General features: G+C 45.1%; 1 protein-coding gene across 5 annotated transcripts; it reads left to right on the top strand.

Annotated features, from left to right (window-relative positions):
* The first annotated feature begins 411 nt into the window (after positions 1–411).
* On the top strand, positions 412–20267 carry atp6v0a1a (ATPase H+ transporting V0 subunit a1a). Of its 5 annotated transcripts, none has more exons than XM_060038871.1 (22): positions 412–571; positions 1716–1879; positions 2559–2637; positions 2830–2927; positions 3033–3161; positions 4264–4346; positions 4957–5083; positions 5403–5485; positions 5579–5672; positions 8744–8956; positions 9926–10076; positions 10731–10870; positions 11418–11584; positions 11690–11780; positions 12021–12139; positions 12394–12607; positions 13160–13267; positions 13868–13975; positions 14935–14952; positions 15653–15770; positions 16625–16796; positions 19103–20267. In XM_060038871.1, the coding sequence occupies exons 2-22, from the start codon at positions 1763–1765 to the stop codon at positions 19194–19196; spliced, it is 2523 nt and encodes an 840-aa protein (XP_059894854.1). In that variant the 5' UTR covers positions 412–571; positions 1716–1762; the 3' UTR covers positions 19197–20267. The 5 variants fall into 5 exon arrangements, with proteins under 5 accessions (XP_059894854.1, XP_059894874.1, XP_059894844.1 ...); XM_060038891.1 differs by having other exon boundaries at positions 4249–4346; positions 10731–10778; positions 11560–11584; XM_060038861.1 differs by having other exon boundaries at positions 4249–4346.
* The last annotated feature ends 1043 nt before the right edge of the window (positions 20268–21310 follow it).

Raw genomic sequence — 21310 nt, 5'->3', positions numbered from 1 at the left:
ATCCGAAAGGGGTAACATTCATATTTTTGAATACTTCCTTAAAACTCAAGATTCGACTTTTAAAAAATGAAAAAACAAAATGTACAAAAAAATGTGCATTGTTCAGTTTGGATTTTGGACCGCAATATCTGCTTACCTGAAATGAATTATGCATCAACAAAATGTAGTCATCATTTGTAACCCAACACATGCTAGCCACAAGACGGAGACTTCACTGAAGTGGAGCAGGTCTGGTCAGATATAGAATACAAAATAGCTAGCTCCTTTGACTCTTGCTGATTTAAGTTTCCTAATTTATTTGCTGATGTTTTGGGGATAACTAAAAGCTTTGGAAGGAAGCATTTGTATAAATGATAAAGCCGAAATGTAAAAATATAGATATATAAAAAAGGAGCTTCACAAAATACGCATGGAGAACTACAACTATGGCGCGGCTGCCCCCGCCGCTTCTCTTCCGGTTCACCTGCTTGAGAGCTAGCTTTTTTAGGCAGTCACTAGTGTTGCGGTGGTCAGCTGAGGAGCGAAAGACCAGTCAACAGCACTGAACAATCTTAAGGATATCTACAGAACTGTGAGTGAATCGAAGTACAGTTTTATTTATTTGGGCAGGCACGTACTGCTAATTTGTTTTCGCGTGTAAAGAGACAAGACATTCGTATCTATTATTTATCAACAGGTGGTCCCTCCTAGGAGTTAGATTGGCCATTTACGTAGCCTCAAAATCACTTATCTACGTTATTACTTATACACCGCGATACTGTCAAAGACATATCACCGAACAGCTGAAACAGTCGCATACTAGTAATGCTAACAAGGAAGTTCTCTATTTGATAAACTTGTTGGTTCGGAAACAAATAGGAAACGCACCATTTATTTCATGTTATGAATGCAGAGTTGACATCTTAGCTTTGACAGGTAAAGCTACACCTAACAAGTCGTTTATTTTCTACTTAATCGATTTTACTTTGTGTCGGATTCAGTACATCTCCTGTAAACTTTTCTACGTAAGTTGTATATCTACTTTATTAATCAGTTTTTTTTTTTAAAACTTGTTCACGAAGATGTGTTTATAAACCGGTTACCGTGTCGGACGGTCTAATAGAATGTGAGATAAACCCTTAACGCTGGTCACGTGGTGCTTTATAATCCATTGATGAGCCTTGGGTGCTTGTTTTACAGTAGGTGTTATGGAGTTCGTCTCGATCCTACCCAAAGGCAACCTTGTCTAATTCATGTTACAGGCCAGTTCATTCACGAATTGCCACGTTTGCTTCGACCTCTGTTCTTTGTAAATAATTCAGTTTTAAGCCAACTCTGTTCTTTGTAAATAATTCAGTTTTAAGCATTAACGGTGCAGCCAGCAAGTCAAAATAAGTTGGACCAGACTTTATTTATTTATCTTCACGATTACATTTAGTTAACATCTCTGAGAACTTCATTAGCGAAAGCTCAACTTGTCAACTTTTCACAATAGTGCTAAAACGATCATATGACTGAGGCTGACCCCTTCATTAGAGGTACTGGCCCACATAATTAGCAGTCAAGTGTGGAATGCGTTATATTCCCACCTGCTTCAACCAGTAATTCATATACCGCCACCGGAAGCCTGTTTAGCTTTTGTTTTGTGTTGTGTTAATGTCAAAATGAGGCCTAATATATCTTGCAAGTCATGCCTTTTTTCATGTTTTGACTCATTGTCTTTTTTTATTATTTAGTCTGCTTATCTTCTGGCTTGAGTTCGCCGTTGGAGATCTCCGCCATCATGGGGGACCTCTTTAGAAGTGAAGAGATGACCCTGGCGCAGCTCTTCCTCCAGTCAGAGGCTGCCTACTGCTGTGTTAGTGAACTCGGAGAGATTGGGATGGTGCAATTTCGTGATGTGAGTCAACGCCTGTATCATCCGTCTGCTGTCGTCATCGCGACCCATAACCTTACAAAATATAAACTGCTTCTAAGTTATTTTGTTGGTTATGGAGAATTGAGTTTGAGTTTGTCACTGTTTGCTATTTGAGAATAGTCGTGCCTGAGAAATGAATATGGCTGTTGTGCAGTGGAAAACGTGCTTTGCTATCACATCAGTGGCATTCTGGGAGCTAAGCGCATACCTTCTACATCGTGTTCATCATGTGTTCTCACAGCTGAGCCCTCAGTCCGTGCATGTGGACGTTCCTTCAGGATTGCCCTAAGGAAGCCATTGTGTGCGAAATATGTAACATATAGGGATTCAAAAGGGTCATTATGTTGCTTTCAGATAATGTGGATTCATAGAAATGTGCTAAATATTTGTAATTTTTTGACTGTGAAGCTTGAACATATTGAAAACAGCCGGTAAAGCACATAACCTCTTATTATTTAATGTTTTTAGCAAAACCAGATTTTCTGAAACTTCCCTTAATTCATGTTTACTAAGACACCTGTGTGATAAAGGCTACTACAAATAGGTTGATTCTCTCCTTGTATTAGTCTTCAGGTTTCATCAGCATAATTAGGCATGTTTACGAAATGCTATGTCTATGTACTTGTTAAACATGTATGTTAACTTCCACTCTTGTCCCCAGCTCAACCCAGATGTCAATGTGTTCCAACGCAAGTTTGTCAACGAAGTGCGACGTTGTGAGGAAATGGATCGCAAGCTGAGTAAGTCAACCATGACCCGATCAAGTCCCAACACCTAAAACCTATTTAGTCATAAAAGTGTCTCCCCGTTATTTCTCCATACACATGCAGGTCACTGGCCTGGCACGCACCGAATGCCAAATAACGTGTTACAATAAAAACTGCAATATTAGGTGGGCGCAATTAATGGTTTCCTTTCCTTCCTCAAAACAGGATTTGTGGAAAAGGAGATAAAGAGGGCCCACATCGGCGTCATCGACACAGGGGAGAATCCGGAGGTGCCCTTCCCGAGGGACATGATAGACCTGGAGGTGACGGCTCTCGACCGGCCACTGCAGCAACCAGACATGACAAGGCACATCTTACAGCCCCTCTGACAGCGTCTATCTTCTCCTCCCCTCCTCCCGTCCCCACAGGCCACGTTTGAGAAACTAGAGAACGAGTTGAAGGAGATCAACACTAACCAGGAAGCACTGAAGAAGAACTTCCTGGAACTGACCGAGCTCAAGCACATCCTGCGGCGCACTCAGCAGTTTTTCGATGAGGTTGGCAACTCCTTCCTTAATCGCACTAAACGCAAACACTGACCATTCTCTGACTTGTATTGTGGGGAATATAATGATAATCTGCGTTATTAATAATGTATAAAAATATTAATAATAATACTACTAGTAATAAGAATAAGAATAAGAATAATGTACTATTCTAAATATTCCTAATGATGTATAATGTACTATTCTAAGGGTCCCTTTCCCCTTCCCCTTGCACTGCCTATAGACTGAGCTTAAAGAACACCCACTGTTCATGTGATCTCGCATAGCCTTAAGCTCATTCGGTCCAGCTAGTCCTGTCATGTGATTTGAAGCCCACCTACTCTTATCCATTCGTCCATTCACGTCATGTGACCAGTACTGAAACAAATACAGATACCATTTGCTTCTCAGAGCCACATTCCATAACTAACTACTGTACCATATAGCCATAATTTTACACCTCCGTGTTCCAGCCCACTGCGTTCGAAAGTAGTCCTCTGTTGAACCCCAGTTAGCCTTCTTATATTCTTTCTGTTTTTACAAGCAGTTTAAACATGTCATTGTGGTAAATGATTTAACCTCAACATGTCGCTTTGTCAGTCATTACATTTAAACTGGTTGAATCAGTACCTGAAAGCAAAAATGGCGCCACGCTTTCCTAACTATAATTGATTTTGCCCGTTCCTTTCTCACAACCATTTTCTCCTGCTTCCAAGGTGTCAAGTTTTTCTCTGCGGCTTAGATCTGTGGAAGAGATCCCATGAGTGGACACGCTCCATCGTTCTCTTGTGGTCCAATAGTTTGTTCCTAGATTTACACATTTTCTGTTAACCTGTAGCTTGAGCCAAGATGTACACACCTCAGACTTTCACAAGTTTATTTTGACCAGATATGCCTTGCGATGTGCAAGATTCTGTGCAAGACATTACTTGGCATCATCTTGTGTGATCTTCCCTTGACCATGCTCATATTGAACCTCCCCTGAATGCTCGTGTATCAGGCAGATCAACTGCACTGTGAAAGGCTGATGTGGAACTAGTGTTGCATAGTAGTAATTACTGTAATAGTATTACTATACCATTGTCACTAATGGGCACAGGGTTTCCATCTGCAGATGGAGGACCCCAGTCTACTGGAGGAGTCGAACATCCCCCTGGAGCCCACTGAGGCTAACCGCGGAGTACCTCTCAGACTAGGGTACGGTTCCCATCATGGTCTTCCATGTTCATGGCGGGATTATGTATTTATTTTTATTTCCCTTGGGCCATCCTTCTCTATGACTGTATACCAGCCAATCAGGAGTCTAGCTTGGTGCTGCTTGGCTTGGTTGAGCCACTATTATTGCTTTAGGTAAATGGCACAGAATAAGTGCTGTTTCTAGTATTACATGTTATGTTAATTTTTGTTAGATAATAATACTGTCTACGCAAATACACATACACTGTCTTATTAACTGTGCTTTGTAAATTGTCCACCTTTAATCATAGCCTACTTTGTGTAAGGGACTACTAGCTATTTGACAGATCCCTTCCAGTTTATTTGTGGACAAAACGATCGTCATCAGGTTGTGTGTGTATTTTGAATGATTATGAGATCAGGCGTATATCACCTTCGTTATAAAATTAAATAAAAACCGCCCCAAACCAGAGGTGGTAACTGGTTGTTAGACAGATCCCAACACAGCTTATAAATGACATAATTCATGTTTTTTTTGACCACAGTATTTAACCAGTCTCTAAAACATAAGATATTGCACCTTTATTTTACAGATTTAGCATCTATTTTCTTTGTTTTTCGCCTGTCGCAGGTTTGTCGCCGGAGTCATCGGAAGGGAGCGCATTCCTACATTTGAGCGGATGCTGTGGCGAGTTTGCCGTGGCAACGTGTTCCTGAAGCAGGCTGACATCGAAGATCCACTGGAAGACCCGGCTTCGGTGGGTACCCTTTGAGACTAGGCTGGCCCAGCTTCCAGGAGATGTATCGATTTACTATCATCAGTATCACCTCAAATCCAACCACCAATACCACCATAACATGCATGAGATCAGATACATTTTATTAATCCCAGGTTGGAAAGGTGAGTGGCACAGCTGAAGTAAAGCACAGTAGTAAGATTTAGATTTTCAATATGGTCAAATGTGCAAAATGTGTATTTTATGTAACTGCTTTTGCCTCATCAGCTTGAAATTAGGGTCAAGTGAATTCACATTCCAACGAAACCCAATCAATCCTAACCGTGGACCAATTCCACAGGGTGACCAGGTGTACAAGTCGGTGTTCATCATCTTCTTCCAGGGTGACCAGCTGAAGAATCGCGTCAGGAAGATATGCGAGGGGTAAGGGATGTTCCTCTCAATTGGACATCACAGGGTTCACAATCCCATCCCTCTTCATTGATGTGCCCGTGTTTGCGGTTGTTTTTAATCCAGGTTCCGGGCTTCCTTGTACCCATGTCCCGAGACGCCACAGGAGAGGAAGGAGATGGCGGCAGGAGTGAACGCTCGCATTGACGACCTCCAGATGGTATGAGGGACGATTGATGGAGGGATGGATGGATATATTGATGTTTTGTTTACCTCCTGAGTATAAGTATGGTATTAAGATATACCTAAGTATGGTATTTCTAAGTGTTTCATTCACAGACTTGAGGGTCTGTACACACCCCCTCCCGCCCCCCAAAAACGCTCATACCCAGTCACGCATGCAATCAATAAACTGTCATAATTTAAGTGGACGTAAGCTCTTAAATTTGTAAATCTGTAATACAGTTGCATGCCGTTTTTGCAATCTAGGTCAGAGTTAATGTATAAATATTGGAAGCAACTAAGCCTGTGTCTTAAAACTGGTGGTCAAAATCTGGTACCTGATCTATGCGTTTCCCCCTGGCTATAGTACAGAAGGGAAGCCCCCAGGCAAGGCACATTTGAACTGCCCTTACAGCTTGCCTGGTTGACACAATCGTCAGTGTTTGAATGCACGTGTGCTATGAGTGCTAGTATTTAATAAATCCAAATGTGGGTTTTTGTACTTCATACATCTAAGTTAATATTGGTACATCTATTTGCTGCTTTAAACCAGCAGTGATAGTTTCACATCTGCTCTTTCTAACCTTCACACGCACACAGATGTGACAAGTGTGACTTTGATCATTAAAGGAAAGTGTCTAGAGATGCATATTAGGGTGCATGCAAAGACACAAGCCATGGTAACGACGTGAGCAACACGCCATGGCAACATGTGCCTGGGAGGATAGTGTCCAATAATATTATCACCACCTCGCTGTCCGCATTTGGCTATGCCGGGACATTTGCCCCCTAGAGTCGTTGGTTGGTGTATTACAACTGAAGTGTAACTGTGTGTGTGTGTGTGTGTGTGTGTGTGTGTGTGTGTGTGTGTGTGTGTGTGTGTGTGTGTGTGTGTGTGTGTGTGTGTGTGTGTGTGTGTGTGTGTGTGTGTGTGTGTGTGTGTGTGTGTGTGTGTGTGTGTGTGAAATACAACAGTATATCAAAAATCCAATGACAACAGAATAAAGTGACTTGCATAAATAATAGGAAACTCTGACGAAAGAGGATAGGACTCCCTGCACTAAAGGTCCTTTGAGGGTATGCACTCAAGTAATCTCTGTAGAGTTGATGCTTCAACTCTGCTCTCTACATTGTACACTGTAGTGGCATCGCAGCGTGAACACCCCCTCTTCTAGAGGGCCCAGCCGTCCCTGCCTAACAGCAGCAGAGTGCCTTTTTATTTTATTTTCATGTTTGCCCAAGATAATAACGTGTAGGAAGCTGTATCCGATTGTTTTTTCTGATAACAGATTTGACTCTTTCAATGGGACTTTTTGAATGTTTTATTTAATATAATTTAGTATTTTACATGATGGTAGCTAGCTACCAGACAATAGACACCGCCACAGCCTAGAGCCCTCCGTCCAACTGAGATTGTACGAGGCAGTCAACTGCCAAAGCAGCCGCTGGTCCTCACTAATCTCTGCTAAGCGCCACGGCTTTGCTTGGCACTCTTGTCAGACGGCAGATTTGGGGAACAATGTACATCTCAGTCGGCATTGTGTTTCATCAAGACTTTTATTTGCGTCTTGTCAGTCCTCCAAAAACACAGCATGGGAGTGCGCTGACAAAAGCCTGTGGACCTTGGCGTCCAGTTACCGAACACAAAGCAACGATAGCTTTGGCCGCGGACAACGGTCCCCGTGGGGTTGTTGGCGCGTTTGTTTTAATTGCTCCCTCTCCGCCGGATGGGTGAAAGGAGACAGAAGAAGGAACACGTGCGAGGGCAGGCATTGTATGGCCCTTGTATGGCTCGGAAAACAAGCGCACCCTTTCTCTTAATTTCCCAGATTGGAGTGGATCAGCTGCCTGTGGGCATGGAGGTTTAGATCATGTTCCAGACACTCCTGCTCACTCCCTTGCTGTTAAACATACACACTCGCACACAGGCATGCAGACCTAGCATAGCTCCAAAGCCACCGCCGCACTCAGCCGGTGGGCTAAACTCCCCAGAGCAGGCCAAAGTCCCCCGAGCAGGCTTACACATGCCTATGGTACTTGGCTTTATGCGAGTGGGTCACGTGTAGGCTCGGTTTTTAGGATGATGTCTTGTGGTGCATTTGAGTGTCTCTCTCTCTCTCTCTCTCTCGCACACACACACACACACACACACACACACACACACACACACACACACACACACACACACACACACACACACACACACACACACACACACACACCCCTTTCACTCTTTATGGTTGTGTTTGGGATACCCCCTAACCCGCGTGGGACAGAAGGGCTGCATTTCCTCTCGTCCCGTCATGGTCTCAAGTTGTTGTTTGCTTGGCTGTTGTCATGGCGTCACTATGTGGACACATGTGGCCTATATGCAAGCCAGTCGTATGTAAAGGTTCAGCCGTGTTACTCATAGCAGTGGCTCCAGCCAGCTAGGGGATGGGTGGTCTGGGTCAGAGATGAAGCATCTGAGCTATGTGCTGATCATGGGACTCTCATGGGAAAAAGGGAGCCCAGAAGGATGTGGTGGATTATTTTCCAAGTGTCTTCATATTGTCAACATATTTATAGACGTAAGTCAGCGATACAGTCACTCTGCTTAAGTGCAATGCAATATGTAAGCGTAATACAAATCGTACCGCTCTGCGTTGCAAGATACTGATACACAAGACTGACAGGTCCAGATTCCTTAGGTCACATGATGTCTTTCTCAGAGAAGTTAAGCACATGTTAGTGTATGCTTTTTTTGACGCACAGATCTTTAATGACATGCGGTAGGAATTAGGCCTCTCTCTCTAAGAGGCCTACACTATGGGTTCAAACCCAGTAACCGTTGGGACTTGCCTAGACTGCCCCACTACCTTGGGTAATTGCCCCAAGTGTAGTAGCATGGCTATAATCCCTTTATTTTTGATGAATGAATGAATAATGTCTTTGCAAAGAAAACTAATTAATCTGACTCCAACGATAGCCGCATTAGCTGCTAACATGCTAAACCGGGGCCTTCGCTGCACCCATCCATCCATATGTCGTCCAGCCATCGGTTAACCTCGTCTCTCCCTGCCCCAAAAGGTGCTGAACCAGACGGAGGACCACCGGCAGCGGGTGCTGCAGGCGGCCGCCAAGACGGTCCGCGTGTGGTTCATCAAGGTGCGGAAGATGAAGGCCATCTACCACACGCTCAACCTGTGCAACATCGACGTCACCCAGAAGTGTCTGATCGCCGAGGTGTGGTGCCCCATCTCCGACCTGGACTCCATCCAGTTCGCCCTGCGGAGGGGAACGGTACGGAACACGCACACGCACACACACACACACACACACACACACACACTCACTCACTCACTCACTCACTCACTCACTCACTCACTCACTCACTCACTCACTCACTCACTCACTCACTCACTCACTCACTCACTCACTCACTCACTCACTCACTCACTCACTCACTCACTCACTCACTCACTCACTCACTCACTCACTCACTCACTCACTCACTCACTCACTCACTCACTCACTCACTCACTCACTCACTCACTCACTCACTCACTCACTCACTCACTCACTCACTCACTCACTCACTCACTCACTCACTCACTCACTCACTCACTCACTCACTCACTCACTCACTCACTCACTCACTCACTCACTCACTCACTCACTCACTCACTCACTCACTCACTCACTCACTCACTCACTCACTCACTCACTCACTCACTCACTCACTCACTCACTCACTCACTCACTCACTCACTCACTCACTCACTCACTCACTCACTCACTCACACTTCATTCATCCATCTTAACAGGGTTTGGATGATTTACTAGAATGGTCTTTGGAATACTGCATTTCACTCGTCGTTTTAATGAATGTTTATCGCTGCCCTTTGCTGAGCAAAGTTCCCTGCTTTGAGAGTGGACACAGTAGAGTGTTTATTTAGTTGATATTTAGTAGGCTGGAAACGCCAGCTTTCTTTGTGTTTACTATGGTGTGGGTGTTACTTGTTGCTAAGTGAGCGGCATGGTTTTACGTGTTATTTGCATATCCAGTCGTAATACAATATTGAACATCATGTTATATGCAAAACAAGCATTGTGTGTAGGTCCTGTTTGTTCAGCTTTGAGTAAATTTGCTCAAAGTTTATGTGCATCAAACTCATTTTAATTAAGACATGTAACAGAAAAATATAAAGCGAAATGTGCAGCAGCAGCAGGGACCTGATTCCCCCCCCCCCCTCCTCTTTTGATTGACAGGAGAAGAGCGGCTCCACCGTCCCCTCCATCCTCAACAGGATGCAGACCAAGCAGACCCCCCCCACCTACAACAAGACCAACAAGTTCACCTCGGGCTTCCAGAACATCGTGGACGCCTACGGTGTCGGCAACTACCGCGAGATGAACCCAGGTGTGTGTCTGAACTGACCCGCTCTCTCCTAGCCCAGCCCAACCCCATCCCCAACGCCTCGGGTTTCACACGAGCCCCGTGGCCCATAATGACTCGGGCCTGTTTGCTCAGCTGTCCCCGAGATAGGACACACAATCCCTCCGCCCAACCTCTCTTTACTCAGCCATCCATTCATCCATCCATTCATCCACCCACCCCCGCGTCACGGCCCCTGCGAGCTGTGTACGTGTGTCTCCGTGTGGTTCTGTGGGCACGTTAATTATGAGTGATTTTGTCATTTGTGGGGGGGACATACAGTCATGAACTAAAGATATCCATGTGTCGATCAATTATCGATAATACTGTAAGATAGAGAAAAGGGAAGTACTAGTATCAGTCAGATACGGTAGCCCGGGTAAACTTCGGCCAACAGCCTAATGATTCACACTTTTAAATAATTGCCATACATGGATATCGAATGTGAAACACCGTCCTTTTTGATTTGCGATTATGCATTTTCAATCATAATCGCATATCCTGCCTATTCCACTACGAGTGCATGTGTGTGTGTATCATGCGTTGCTGTGATCCATGCGTGGGGTTTCACCGGCCGACCTCCTTCTCCTCCACCCCACCCCCTGGGCTGCGTCCCCGCCGTCCCGTCCCCCCCCACAGCGCCCTACACCATCATCACCTTCCCCTTCCTCTTCGCCGTCATGTTCGGGGACATGGGCCACGGGGCGCTCATGACCTGCGCCGCCCTCTACCTGGTGTTGAGGGAGAGCCGGCTGGCCGCCCAGAAGAACGACAACGAGGTAGACGAGAGCACCACACACGTACGCACACACGCACGCACACACGCACGCACACACGCACACACGCACACACGCACACACACTAATGGATATTGTGCCCATGTGGGACAGAAGGACTGCATTTCCTTTCCACCCCTCGTGTTCTCAAGAGGTGGTTTGCTTGGCTGTTGTCATGGCCCTCACTATGAGGACCCCTGTGGTCTATGTTAAGGCCAGCCGTATGTATAGGTTTACATACTTACTCACTCATACTTACTCTCACACCGCCCCCCCCCCCCCCCCCCCCCTCCACACCTCTTCCTCACAGCCATCTCCCTTGACCACATAGGTATGGGGAACACGCCCACGAGGATTCTAGCTGTCTTGGTTCAGTCATTTAGATGGCCTGGTTTATAGGTTCTTGTATATTGATGTGGTCATCGCTATTGACATGATGATGATTCCAATGAAATCATCCATCATCGTCTATCTTTGTTTATTCCCTCTCTGCCCATATATTACCCTTTCTTATTCTGCGTCCCTCGGTCTGTCCGTGTGTCTCTGCCAGATGTTCTGCATGGTGTTTGCGGGCCGCTACATCATCCTCTTGATGGGCCTGTTCTCCATCTACACGGGCATCATCTACAACGACTGCTTCTCCAAGTCCCTCAACGTCTTCGGCTCGGGCTGGAGCGTCAGGCCCATGTTCGACGCCCGAGTAGGCGGCAACTGGACGTACGTGTCCACAAAGCCACAACCTACTTCTCTCTTCTGGCGGTAGATTCTATTGAAACTGGTGCACTGTTTTTATTGCGTTCTTTTTCTTCTTCCTTATTTCAGGTTTACAGTGCTCGAGGAAAATAAGCTTCTGCAGCTGGACCCGGTTGTGGAGGGGGTGTTTAAGGGACCCTACCCCTTAGGAATTGACCCAGTAATTACACGTTTTTTTACATATGTAATATTTGTGTCAATATTGCTCCTAGCGTGCTTGCTTTCAAGGCGGTTGTGTAGTGATGATTGGCTAGGAGTATGAGATGTGTGTTGTCATCGATTGGCTTTGTTGTAGAGCCGTTACCTGCTCACTAAACCATCGGTGTAAACAATTTCAATACACCTCTTCTCCTTTTGTGTTTGGCCAAAATGTCACACCAGCGCGTTTTGTCGCCCACAGATCTGGAACATCGCCGCCAACAAGCTGACCTTCCTGAACTCCTTCAAGATGAAGATGTCTGTGATCCTGGGAGTCATCCACATGCTGTTCGGAATCATTCTCAGCCTCTTCAACCACCTGTGAGCCCCCAATCGCCCCATCAATCAATCCATTAATTCAGTTGCTCGTTAATTCGCTCAATTACTCACAATTGAATTACTTAACTCACTAATCCTTGTATTCACTCATTCATTCACTAATGTTCTCATTCTTGCATCCAAGTATTCACTCATTCATTCATTCATTCATTCATTTATTGACGCCGATGAAGACTTGGGTACGGGATCTGACTCTCAACCCATCGTCACTGTAACCGTCTCCCATGATCCTCCAGGTACTTCAATAAGCCCCTGAACATCTACTTTGGCTTCATCCCGGAGATCGTCTTCATGGTCAGCCTGTTTGGCTACCTGGTGCTGCTCGTGTTCTACAAGTGGCTGGCTTATGACGCAAGCAACTCCCGTACCGCGCCCAGCATCCTCATCGCCTTCATCAACATGTTCCTGTTCAGCTACAGCGACGGCAGCGCCCAGCTTTACACCGGCCAGGTAACCTCTGAGCACCTTGTCATCCAACTCCTGTCAGCCCGTCTCATGGGATCGCTCTCCTGTCTCCTATTTTTTCCGGAGGTATGCGCACCCCTAGGGGTACTTTGAGGTATTGCATTGAGTACGGGGGAAAATGTCTTTAAATAGATCTGTCATTTTTGTTGTTCTGATTTGACAATGACATTTTTTTTAAATATTTCACTTTGATAAAATGTGTTGAATCCGATACCATACGAGTACATTCCGACAGTGCTAAAAAATCCCTAAATCAAGCACAAGCCTTTTTTAGAAAAACTAAACATATTTGTGCCACCCATCGTAATGTTCATGATTACACCAAATATTACTAATCTGATTCATATTCATTTTTTCCTTCGTCCAAAATGTTTTAAAAAATATATCTTAAGATAGATCTTACATATATCACCATTTAAAAAAAGTTGGAACTATTAGCTAGAAGCGACAAGACGCTTTACTAGATGGTTTATCTTTGGACAGAGCGACCCACTGACCGCTGCTTGTCTGTGTGTTGGTTCTCTTCTGAACCAGTAGCAGGCGCTCCAGTCGTTCCTGGTGGTCATCGCGCTGATGTGCGTCCCCTGCATGCTGGTGGTGAAGCCCCTGATCCTGCGGAGGCAGTACCTGTGGAGGAAAAACCTGGTATGGAGCCATGACCTCTGTCCCCCCCACCAGGGCGTCGGAACATGTTGTTACTCATGGGGGGATTTCATGTGTGGTCCCTGGAAGAACTTTGAGGTTACATATGCCCATCATTCATACCCTAAACCCTAGGTGATACATTGTGTTTGCCCCTCATTTCCTGTCTGGGATTATTATAGTAGATCTTACGTCTCTCTCTTAGAGTATCAACTCCCTCTCCCACCCACCCGCTGTGGGTTGGGCTTCATACACCAAAGAAGAGGTGGACATCATCCACATATGCTTTTAATTGCCAAAAGTTTTTTGATTTGTGACATCAGACACTATGGTTCATGTGTGGTCTCCGGGAAACCGTGTTGTTAAATATCGACATCATTCATGCATAAAACCCCAGTTTACCCATTTAGTTTTCCCCTCATTTCCGTTCTTGGATAAACAAATGACATCTTAGTGGTTGACTATGAACCCTCTCCATCTCTCAGGGTAAGAGAGAGACATCCTTTCCCACACGCTCCCCCTAAATCGCTAAACGTTGTGCTTTTGTTTTGTCTCGCTCCACCTCGTTTGGATCCGTGGCGTGGCGTTCCCGGGGACCCGCAGGGAACCCAGAACTTCGGGGGGATCCGGGTGGGCAACGGGCCCACGGAGGACGAGGCGGGGATCATCGAGCACGACCAGCTGGCCCTGAACACGGAGGAGGAGCCCGAGGTAAGGCGGCCCTCTCCCCCCGGCAGCCGCACGACCAAAGCCCAGCCAGACGCCTGCCAGTGGCGACGGCAGAGACCTAGGAAGGCAGAGCACAACAGAAAGGGCTCGGTAGAAACAGTGGAATAGAATAGATACGCCGATGTAGAATCGGCAAGATAGAATAGAGACGCCAATGTTTGAAGGGTGAGATGTACTAGAATCGTCCATTTAGAAATAGTGTGGCTCATAGAATCTGCAATAGAAATTGTGGAATAGAATAGACCCGACAACATAGAATCATTACAGGGAATACAAACGCCGTTGTAGAAATAGTGTGATTTAGTCTATTCTGGAACAGAATAGAAACGTCAATGTAGAAATATTGGACTAGAATCTCAGACATGGTGAAGTAGAAAGGAAATGCATAAGTAGAAGTGATGGACTTTGACATGAGACCATGGGGCATGAAGAAGTAGCAGCAAAGGTCTAGATAGAGTGTCTCTTAGTAATGTAGTCCTCCATCACAAAGGCCTCCCTCTGGTGTCCAATTCCCACCACGGTGAGGAGAACAAACGATGTAAATTATGGATGCTGTCGACGGGTCGAAAACCAGCCAATCCAACTCCCTTACTCGCCATTCTTATAGGTTTCCGGTGACGAGATCAAAAAAGAAAATGGGGAGATATGTCTTTTTTCCCCAACATAGTTTTTGCTGATGTAAACATTCCACACAATAGCCTTACGATTCTTTAGAATTTTTTTAAAAAAAATTTAGTTTAACCGTGTCTTCAATCATCCAGAAGTGACCTCTCACTTCATCCTTACACCCAGCTCCTTGACCTTCCTAAGGTTTCCTTAACTCTGTGTGTGTTTTGTGTGTGCATACACGTTTTCGTATCCTCTTGCCCGTCTGTGTGTGTTTGTTAGTGTGCGTGTGTTGTGATTAACCATTCCTGACCATTTTGTTACTTGCTTTCAAGGCTCGTGTGGAGGAAGAGGTAGGTCAACGACTCATCCAAAAAAAACAAAAACAACAACCCCACAACAACCCCTCAACAACCCCCCTTCAACCCCCCTCACCGTGTGTGTTGAGTGCATGTCTATCATTCCATCTGCTTCCAACAGATACCTGCTCCCTTTAGTCGAATGCCCCTTGGCTGTACTGGTGTGTGCTTCGGTGTGTGATTGGTGTGTTTTCTAGTGGCTTCTGTGTTAGTGGTGTACAGGATATAGTCCTTTTGTAGCCACACCCGGGCTGGGTGTGTGTCTGTTCCCGTCCGCTCCTTCCGCTAAGAATAGTGCTTCCGTAGTCGCCTCCGTATTTAGCCAAGCGCCAATCCAATGGCTTGCATGCCAACCCTGGCACGGGCAGACGATTTGTATGGGTTCAAAGTTCAAAGGGATGATTATTGATGTAGAGCCTCAGACTCTGAGTTATAGTAGGAGTCGTCGGAAGGGGGGGACCTACTGATCTAACCCCATCCCTCCCTCCCTTCCCCCTCGTCAATGGTCTCAATGACCTTTGACCTCTGTAATCCAAATCTTCCTAAAAATAATTTATATAAAACGGGCGTAATCAGTCCATGTTTTCTTCTGGATCCTCCAAGCCATTGTTGTTGCTCTAGTATCTCCATGACGATGGTTGATTGATTTTTTCTTTCCTGTTTCCTGTGGTTCTGTTTCCTCTCCTCCCCGCAGTTTAACTTTGGGGACGTGGCAGTGATCCAGGCCATCCACACCATAGAGTACTGCCTGGGCTGCATCTCCAACACGGCCTCCTACCTGCGCCTGTGGGCTCTGAGTCTGGCACACGCACGTACGTTCCGCACGGGCCCCTTCTCTCACGCATCACCAGCTTTCGACACGCACAGAGGCAACAGGGTGTTCATGAAGGCGACAGGAAGTCAGCCGATCTCACTGAGAGATTGCGGAGGCGGGTAAACGCAGCATGCGAAAAAAACCTGTTTGAGATAAGGTTGTGCTATCCGCACAACAGTTGTGGCCGAACCAATATGTGACATCTGGCACTTTCAGGAGGCCGCCGCCAAGGGCTACTGTTTAATCCTAGTGTATTCAATTTCATTGAATTGAACAAACACGAGAGTTAACGTGTAATTAATGAATTAAATTCATCAAACAGACAAGTTGTCAACACTTCCTGTGGCGAAACCTGGTGATACGCCCATAAACGCTACAAACACACCCAGAGCCTGTCTGTGTCATCAGCCAGAGATCGCAACCTGAAATGTGTCTCTCAGAGCATGTGTTATCCCCATGGTATGACTGGTACTTCCAGTCATATATTAATATTATAATTATTATGTCTTTTAATGGTGCCTTTCAGTGGGAAAACCTTTTTACGGAACACTCTTCAAGGCAATTGCATCATCATTCCCACCCTGTCACATACCATCCCTGATCACCTATGAGGGGCGTGGATATTTCGGTATCCGGCATTTGATTAGATTTTGATTCGTGCGGTCGCGATTCGAATCCAAATCGATTCCCTATTCAAAGTAGATCCTCGATCCTTCTCATTGGCCGGCTCGTTTCAGGATCTACTCCAATGCACTACGAAAGGCTGTGTAGCCAACTAGGGCATTGCGATTATGTCGTTTTTTAAATGTGCAATTGAATGTGGAAAAACAACTCCCCCCCCCCCCCCTGTAGAGCTGTCGGAGGTCCTTTGGACCATGGTGCTGAAGTTCGGCCTCAGCTCCGCCAGCTTCGGCGGCGCCCCCCTGCTCTTCATCCTCTTCGCGGCCTTCGCCGTGCTGACCGTGTGCATCTTGCTCGTCATGGAGGGCCTCTCCGCCTTCCTCCACGCCCTACGACTGCACTGGTGAGAAAGCCCTGTCTGACTCAAGTCTCTCGCCCCCTTGTGGGGGCAGCCTTCTGTCAGGTTTTCCCCCTGAACAACATGCTTGTCGCAATTTGCTTATCGGGTCTTTATCACTCGAGTTTGCCATTGTTTCTTTTGGTCAAAACCCGTTTATAGCATTTTATTGATGATTACCTTGTCTGGAGCCGTATCCCTTGCTCGTTATTTTATTTGCTTATATATTCATATAGTGCATGATTGTTTCGCCTCTTCATAGAAAAATAATGAGAGCTATCTCACTTTCAAGGGGTGAGCCAAAGCGCACTTAACAATAAAACTCACAAATCACATGCAACTATAAAGAAAGGTTCCAGACCCCTTTTGAAATCCCATCCCAACTTTATCCACTGTGGAAAAATGTGTTCAGAATGGCTATCGGCTAGAGGAAACGAGACAAACCCTTGTCTCTAGCTCCCCCTGTAGGGGTGGGACTCTTAGGGCTCATTCAGACCAAATCATTAGGCATTAGTGCAAACTGAAAGGACAGCTCTGTGACGATCAGCCTCTCTTCCATCATAACAGTAGCTCACTAAACAGCGGAATGCTACAATGCTAACATTACATGGTTAACGAGGTTCTTCTCCCCGCTGGCGTCTTCCGGCCTCACCTGATGGGCCACCGCAACATGACCTTGGGTTGCGATTAGGGCTGCTCGATTATGGAAAAAATCATAATCATGATTATTTTGGTCAATGTTGAAATCACGATTATTCAAATGATTATTTTTGAGTTTGAAAATATGATGTATTTATTCAGCATGTCCCTCCCAAAAACACTGAGTAACTGAGAACTTTGAAATTTTGCTTTAAAAAAATACACTAATTGGTCAAAAAGAAAATCTAAATCTAAACTAATGTACAGAATCCGATATGTATCCAGCTTTTCTCGAAAACTCGATTATATTAGTTTTATTATTATTTTACGCTAAAATCGAAATCGAGATCGAACCCTAGTTGCGATCCTCCAAAAGTTCCTTATTTTTTCCCAACCCCATGCGGACCCCACCGCCACGGCATAAACGCACTACCCCCTGTCGAATGACTGGTTGAACTGTAGTTTGATTAGGTCTGAACAAGCCCATGGGACTAGATTGGACTGACGGGGGCCTCTCTTTTTCCTGGCCTGGGGTCTGGAATATTCTGCTGATCTATGCTGCCGGTACTTTGGATTTTAATTAAATGGGTTAATGATACATTGCGGCTTGTCACGGCATGCTCGTGGCACTGGGTTTAATATCTCAGCCGCTCAGCTTTTATTAACTCTGTTAAATATTACACACTCGGCCTATTATGTTTTTTGTTATTATGATTATTACGATTGGATTTCTGAAATTGTTTATTAGTTTGTGTATCACCACGATGCTTGAACATCCAAACATGCCAAGATTAAAGAGTCAAGCCCCCAGTGGCTCCAATCAGACCAAACAACCTGTTACTCATTCAACAACCACAGTAAAAAACCAAGTACGAGAATCCAGCACCGACACCTTTTACATAAGAGGACGCCACAGCGCTGTAAAGCGGTGTCAGGCCCAGCACAGGCCCAGCGCAGGCCGGTCTGGCTTCCTCTCGGCCCAGACCTTGGAACGACAGGCACGCAGGAGTCCCTCCAATAGCCGGTCAACAAGATGCTGATTAAAGTTATAAATAGACCATGACCCCCCCCCCCCCCCCGCACACACCAGCCACCAGGGAAACAGGGCTCGGGTTTCTTGGCCCTCGGATTAGGGTTGGGTCTAGAGGAGTGCGAGGAGCAGGCCCCCCCTACCCCCCCCCCCCTCCCTACACATAGTCTTGTGTCCACCGGCCCCCCTGCTGAGGCCGTCTGTGTGGTGGGAGGGGCTTGTGTGTGTTTGTGTCTGGAGATGGTCCGTGTGTCGCAACCTTTTTGGATTTGGTTCTCCACTGCTAAATAAAGATTGTTATGGACCGTACTGTCCATGGGTGTAATGGTTGGTGTTGGGCAGGTTTGCAAACGTAGTTCTGAAAGGATTTCTGTGGACACATGGGGTTGTGTTGACCAGACGCGTAAACACAGTATCCGTCCCTTTTTCTTTGTACAGTCACATCTTGCTGTACCAAACTTGTCTTCTTAACCAGATTTGCCTGTTCTGATTTGTTTGTGTGTGTGTGTGTGTGTGTGTGTGTGTGTGTGTGTGTGTGTGTGTGTGTGTGTGTGTGTGTGTGTGTGTGTGTGTGTGTGTGTGTGTGTGTGTGTGTGTGTGTGTGTGTGTGTGTGTGTGTGTGTGTGTGTGTGTGTGTGTGTAGGGTGGAGTTCCAGAACAAGTTCTACACGGGACAAGGGTTCAAGTTCCTCCCGTTCGTGTTCGAGGGCATACTGGACGGAAAGTACGAGGACTGATCGGATGTGCCTTCCGATTATTATTTTTGTTATTATATTGTTATAAAAAAGTGTTGGTGTGTAGTTGATTCAAGTGTGACAGTGTATTCTTCCACACCTTAATTAGAGGCTCTAGGGTTGTATGTATAACTTTATACAATACACACGCATCAAGGAAGGAGGAGAGATCGTTTTTACATCATGCGAGACCCAACGTTGATTGCTTCTTACAAAAGATTACTTTGATATTGCGCCCCCTGGAGGCAAATACCTTAATACTTTATCCAACGTCTATCCAAGTGTTCTCGTCGTCTGTACATAGCTATGGAGTCCTATCAAGTATCTTTAGTCTGTCAACTGTCTAGACTCTCTAGTGCCGTGCTGTTGCTGTTGTCATCCTTTAGTTTTATTTACATGGTTTTCTCATCTTACATTATTTATATGATCTGTTTTTCCAACTGAAAAACCTCTTCACCGCCTTCGTACACATTATGAGACTTATGTATGTCCACCCCTACTTTACTGTACACAAGAGTTGACATTTTCTCTCTGGGGATTGGTCAGTTTCAATGTGTCTGTTTAATCACACAACAAATCCCATCTCTCGCGTGTAAAAAAAAAAGGTTAAAAGGGAAATCTCACTGAGGAAGATCCATGAGCGTTGACTGCTATGTTCAAACCATGATTGTAATGTGGCTTCAAAAGAAAAGTGTGTCATCCGTTTATCATCCGTGTGTAAAGGCCTACATGTGTTCAAGGTTTGCTGTTCCATCTTTGTCAATAAATTGAATAGATCAGTTTAACAGCTGAATTGTTATTTTTTCCCTTAAGCTGCTGCCTCAAGAATTGTACATCGTAGGTGTGTATTGGTAATCATGGAAACATTTAGGAAGAACACGATTTGGCGCCCCCTTCTGGTTAAAGAGGGGTTAGAACCTTAGTAAATCCCTGTGAGTTGTCCTCCAGATGGAGCTGTTTATCAGGTTTGTTTAACTTAACATTCAGCCTTTCAATTGGATCGTTTAGTGAGGGACTGTTAACAACTAACATAACATGACAATAAAATAAATTCTTGATTCTTGAAGACATTCATCTCTCGTTTCTGATGGGTTTATTTTTCTATGAAAGTTAAAAATAGACATTGTGTTGAAGTAAACAGATTTTATTCAATGGGCTAAATTAATTAATTAAATCCCATTTTAGTAATAAAGCTTATGCATTACATTAATCAGATAGTAGCCAACTGTATAATGGATATCTGCATCGCGCTTTTTAGTTTTCTTATAGTTTTCTGATAAGTTGTAACGGCACTTTTTATTCCACCTTAACCCTTTTAGGTTTCTAGTGTAGTAAGTTCTTGAATTCATTTTAGCCATCTAAATTGCCATAGTTCAACTTATAAACAGCCTCCAGTAATGCCTCACCAATACAGGTCTGTAATGCTCATAACCTCACTGGCATTCTAATCATAGGCCTAGCTACTTAAAAGGAGGCTATTGCTCTGATATTATTACCCATGACGAATACTGTGGTCCTTTTTTATTTTTATCTTTATATCTTTCACAAAGCCTTCTGAAGTGGACCGATTTGATCTGTATGCTGTTCATCATTCCAGACACTAAGGTATTAGACTTAGTCTGAACACAAAGCATCATTATGCTTTGAGGTAGTCATCAATTCAAACCTAGGGCTGTTCTACACCGCATGACACACACACACACACGCACACACACACACACACACACACACACACACACACACAACTGTTTAGGATGGCCCCAGGAACTAGAACATTGTGTTCACTGAAAAATAATTGAATCTAGCTGTGTTTGACACTGACCATGTCTGTTTCTATTGTCTTTCAATTGAGCCTCAAGTCATAGTAAAGCTGTTTATTTATTTCCCTTTGTAATTCAACAAGCAGCGTTAATTACAAATGGCCCTGCCTGTCACAATTACGAGAGTGCATCTGTGTGTGTGTGTGTGTGTGTGCAAGCTTGCATAATAGTCCGAGAGAGGTCCTACTGTGTTTATGGTCTCATGGCCCTCTGTTCCCTGGGGTTCATGTTCCTCAGCAGCGAATCCGAGGCTCCAATGGGACTGACTTTGAAGCACTTTTGCTCCTTGAGCAAGTG

Source organism: Gadus macrocephalus, chromosome 2 (assembly GCF_031168955.1).
Source record: "Gadus macrocephalus chromosome 2, ASM3116895v1".
Lineage (NCBI taxonomy): Eukaryota > Metazoa > Chordata > Actinopteri > Gadiformes > Gadidae > Gadus > Gadus macrocephalus.
The sequence above is the reverse complement of the archived record's forward strand: the minus strand, read 5'-3'. Positions and strand labels throughout refer to the sequence as shown.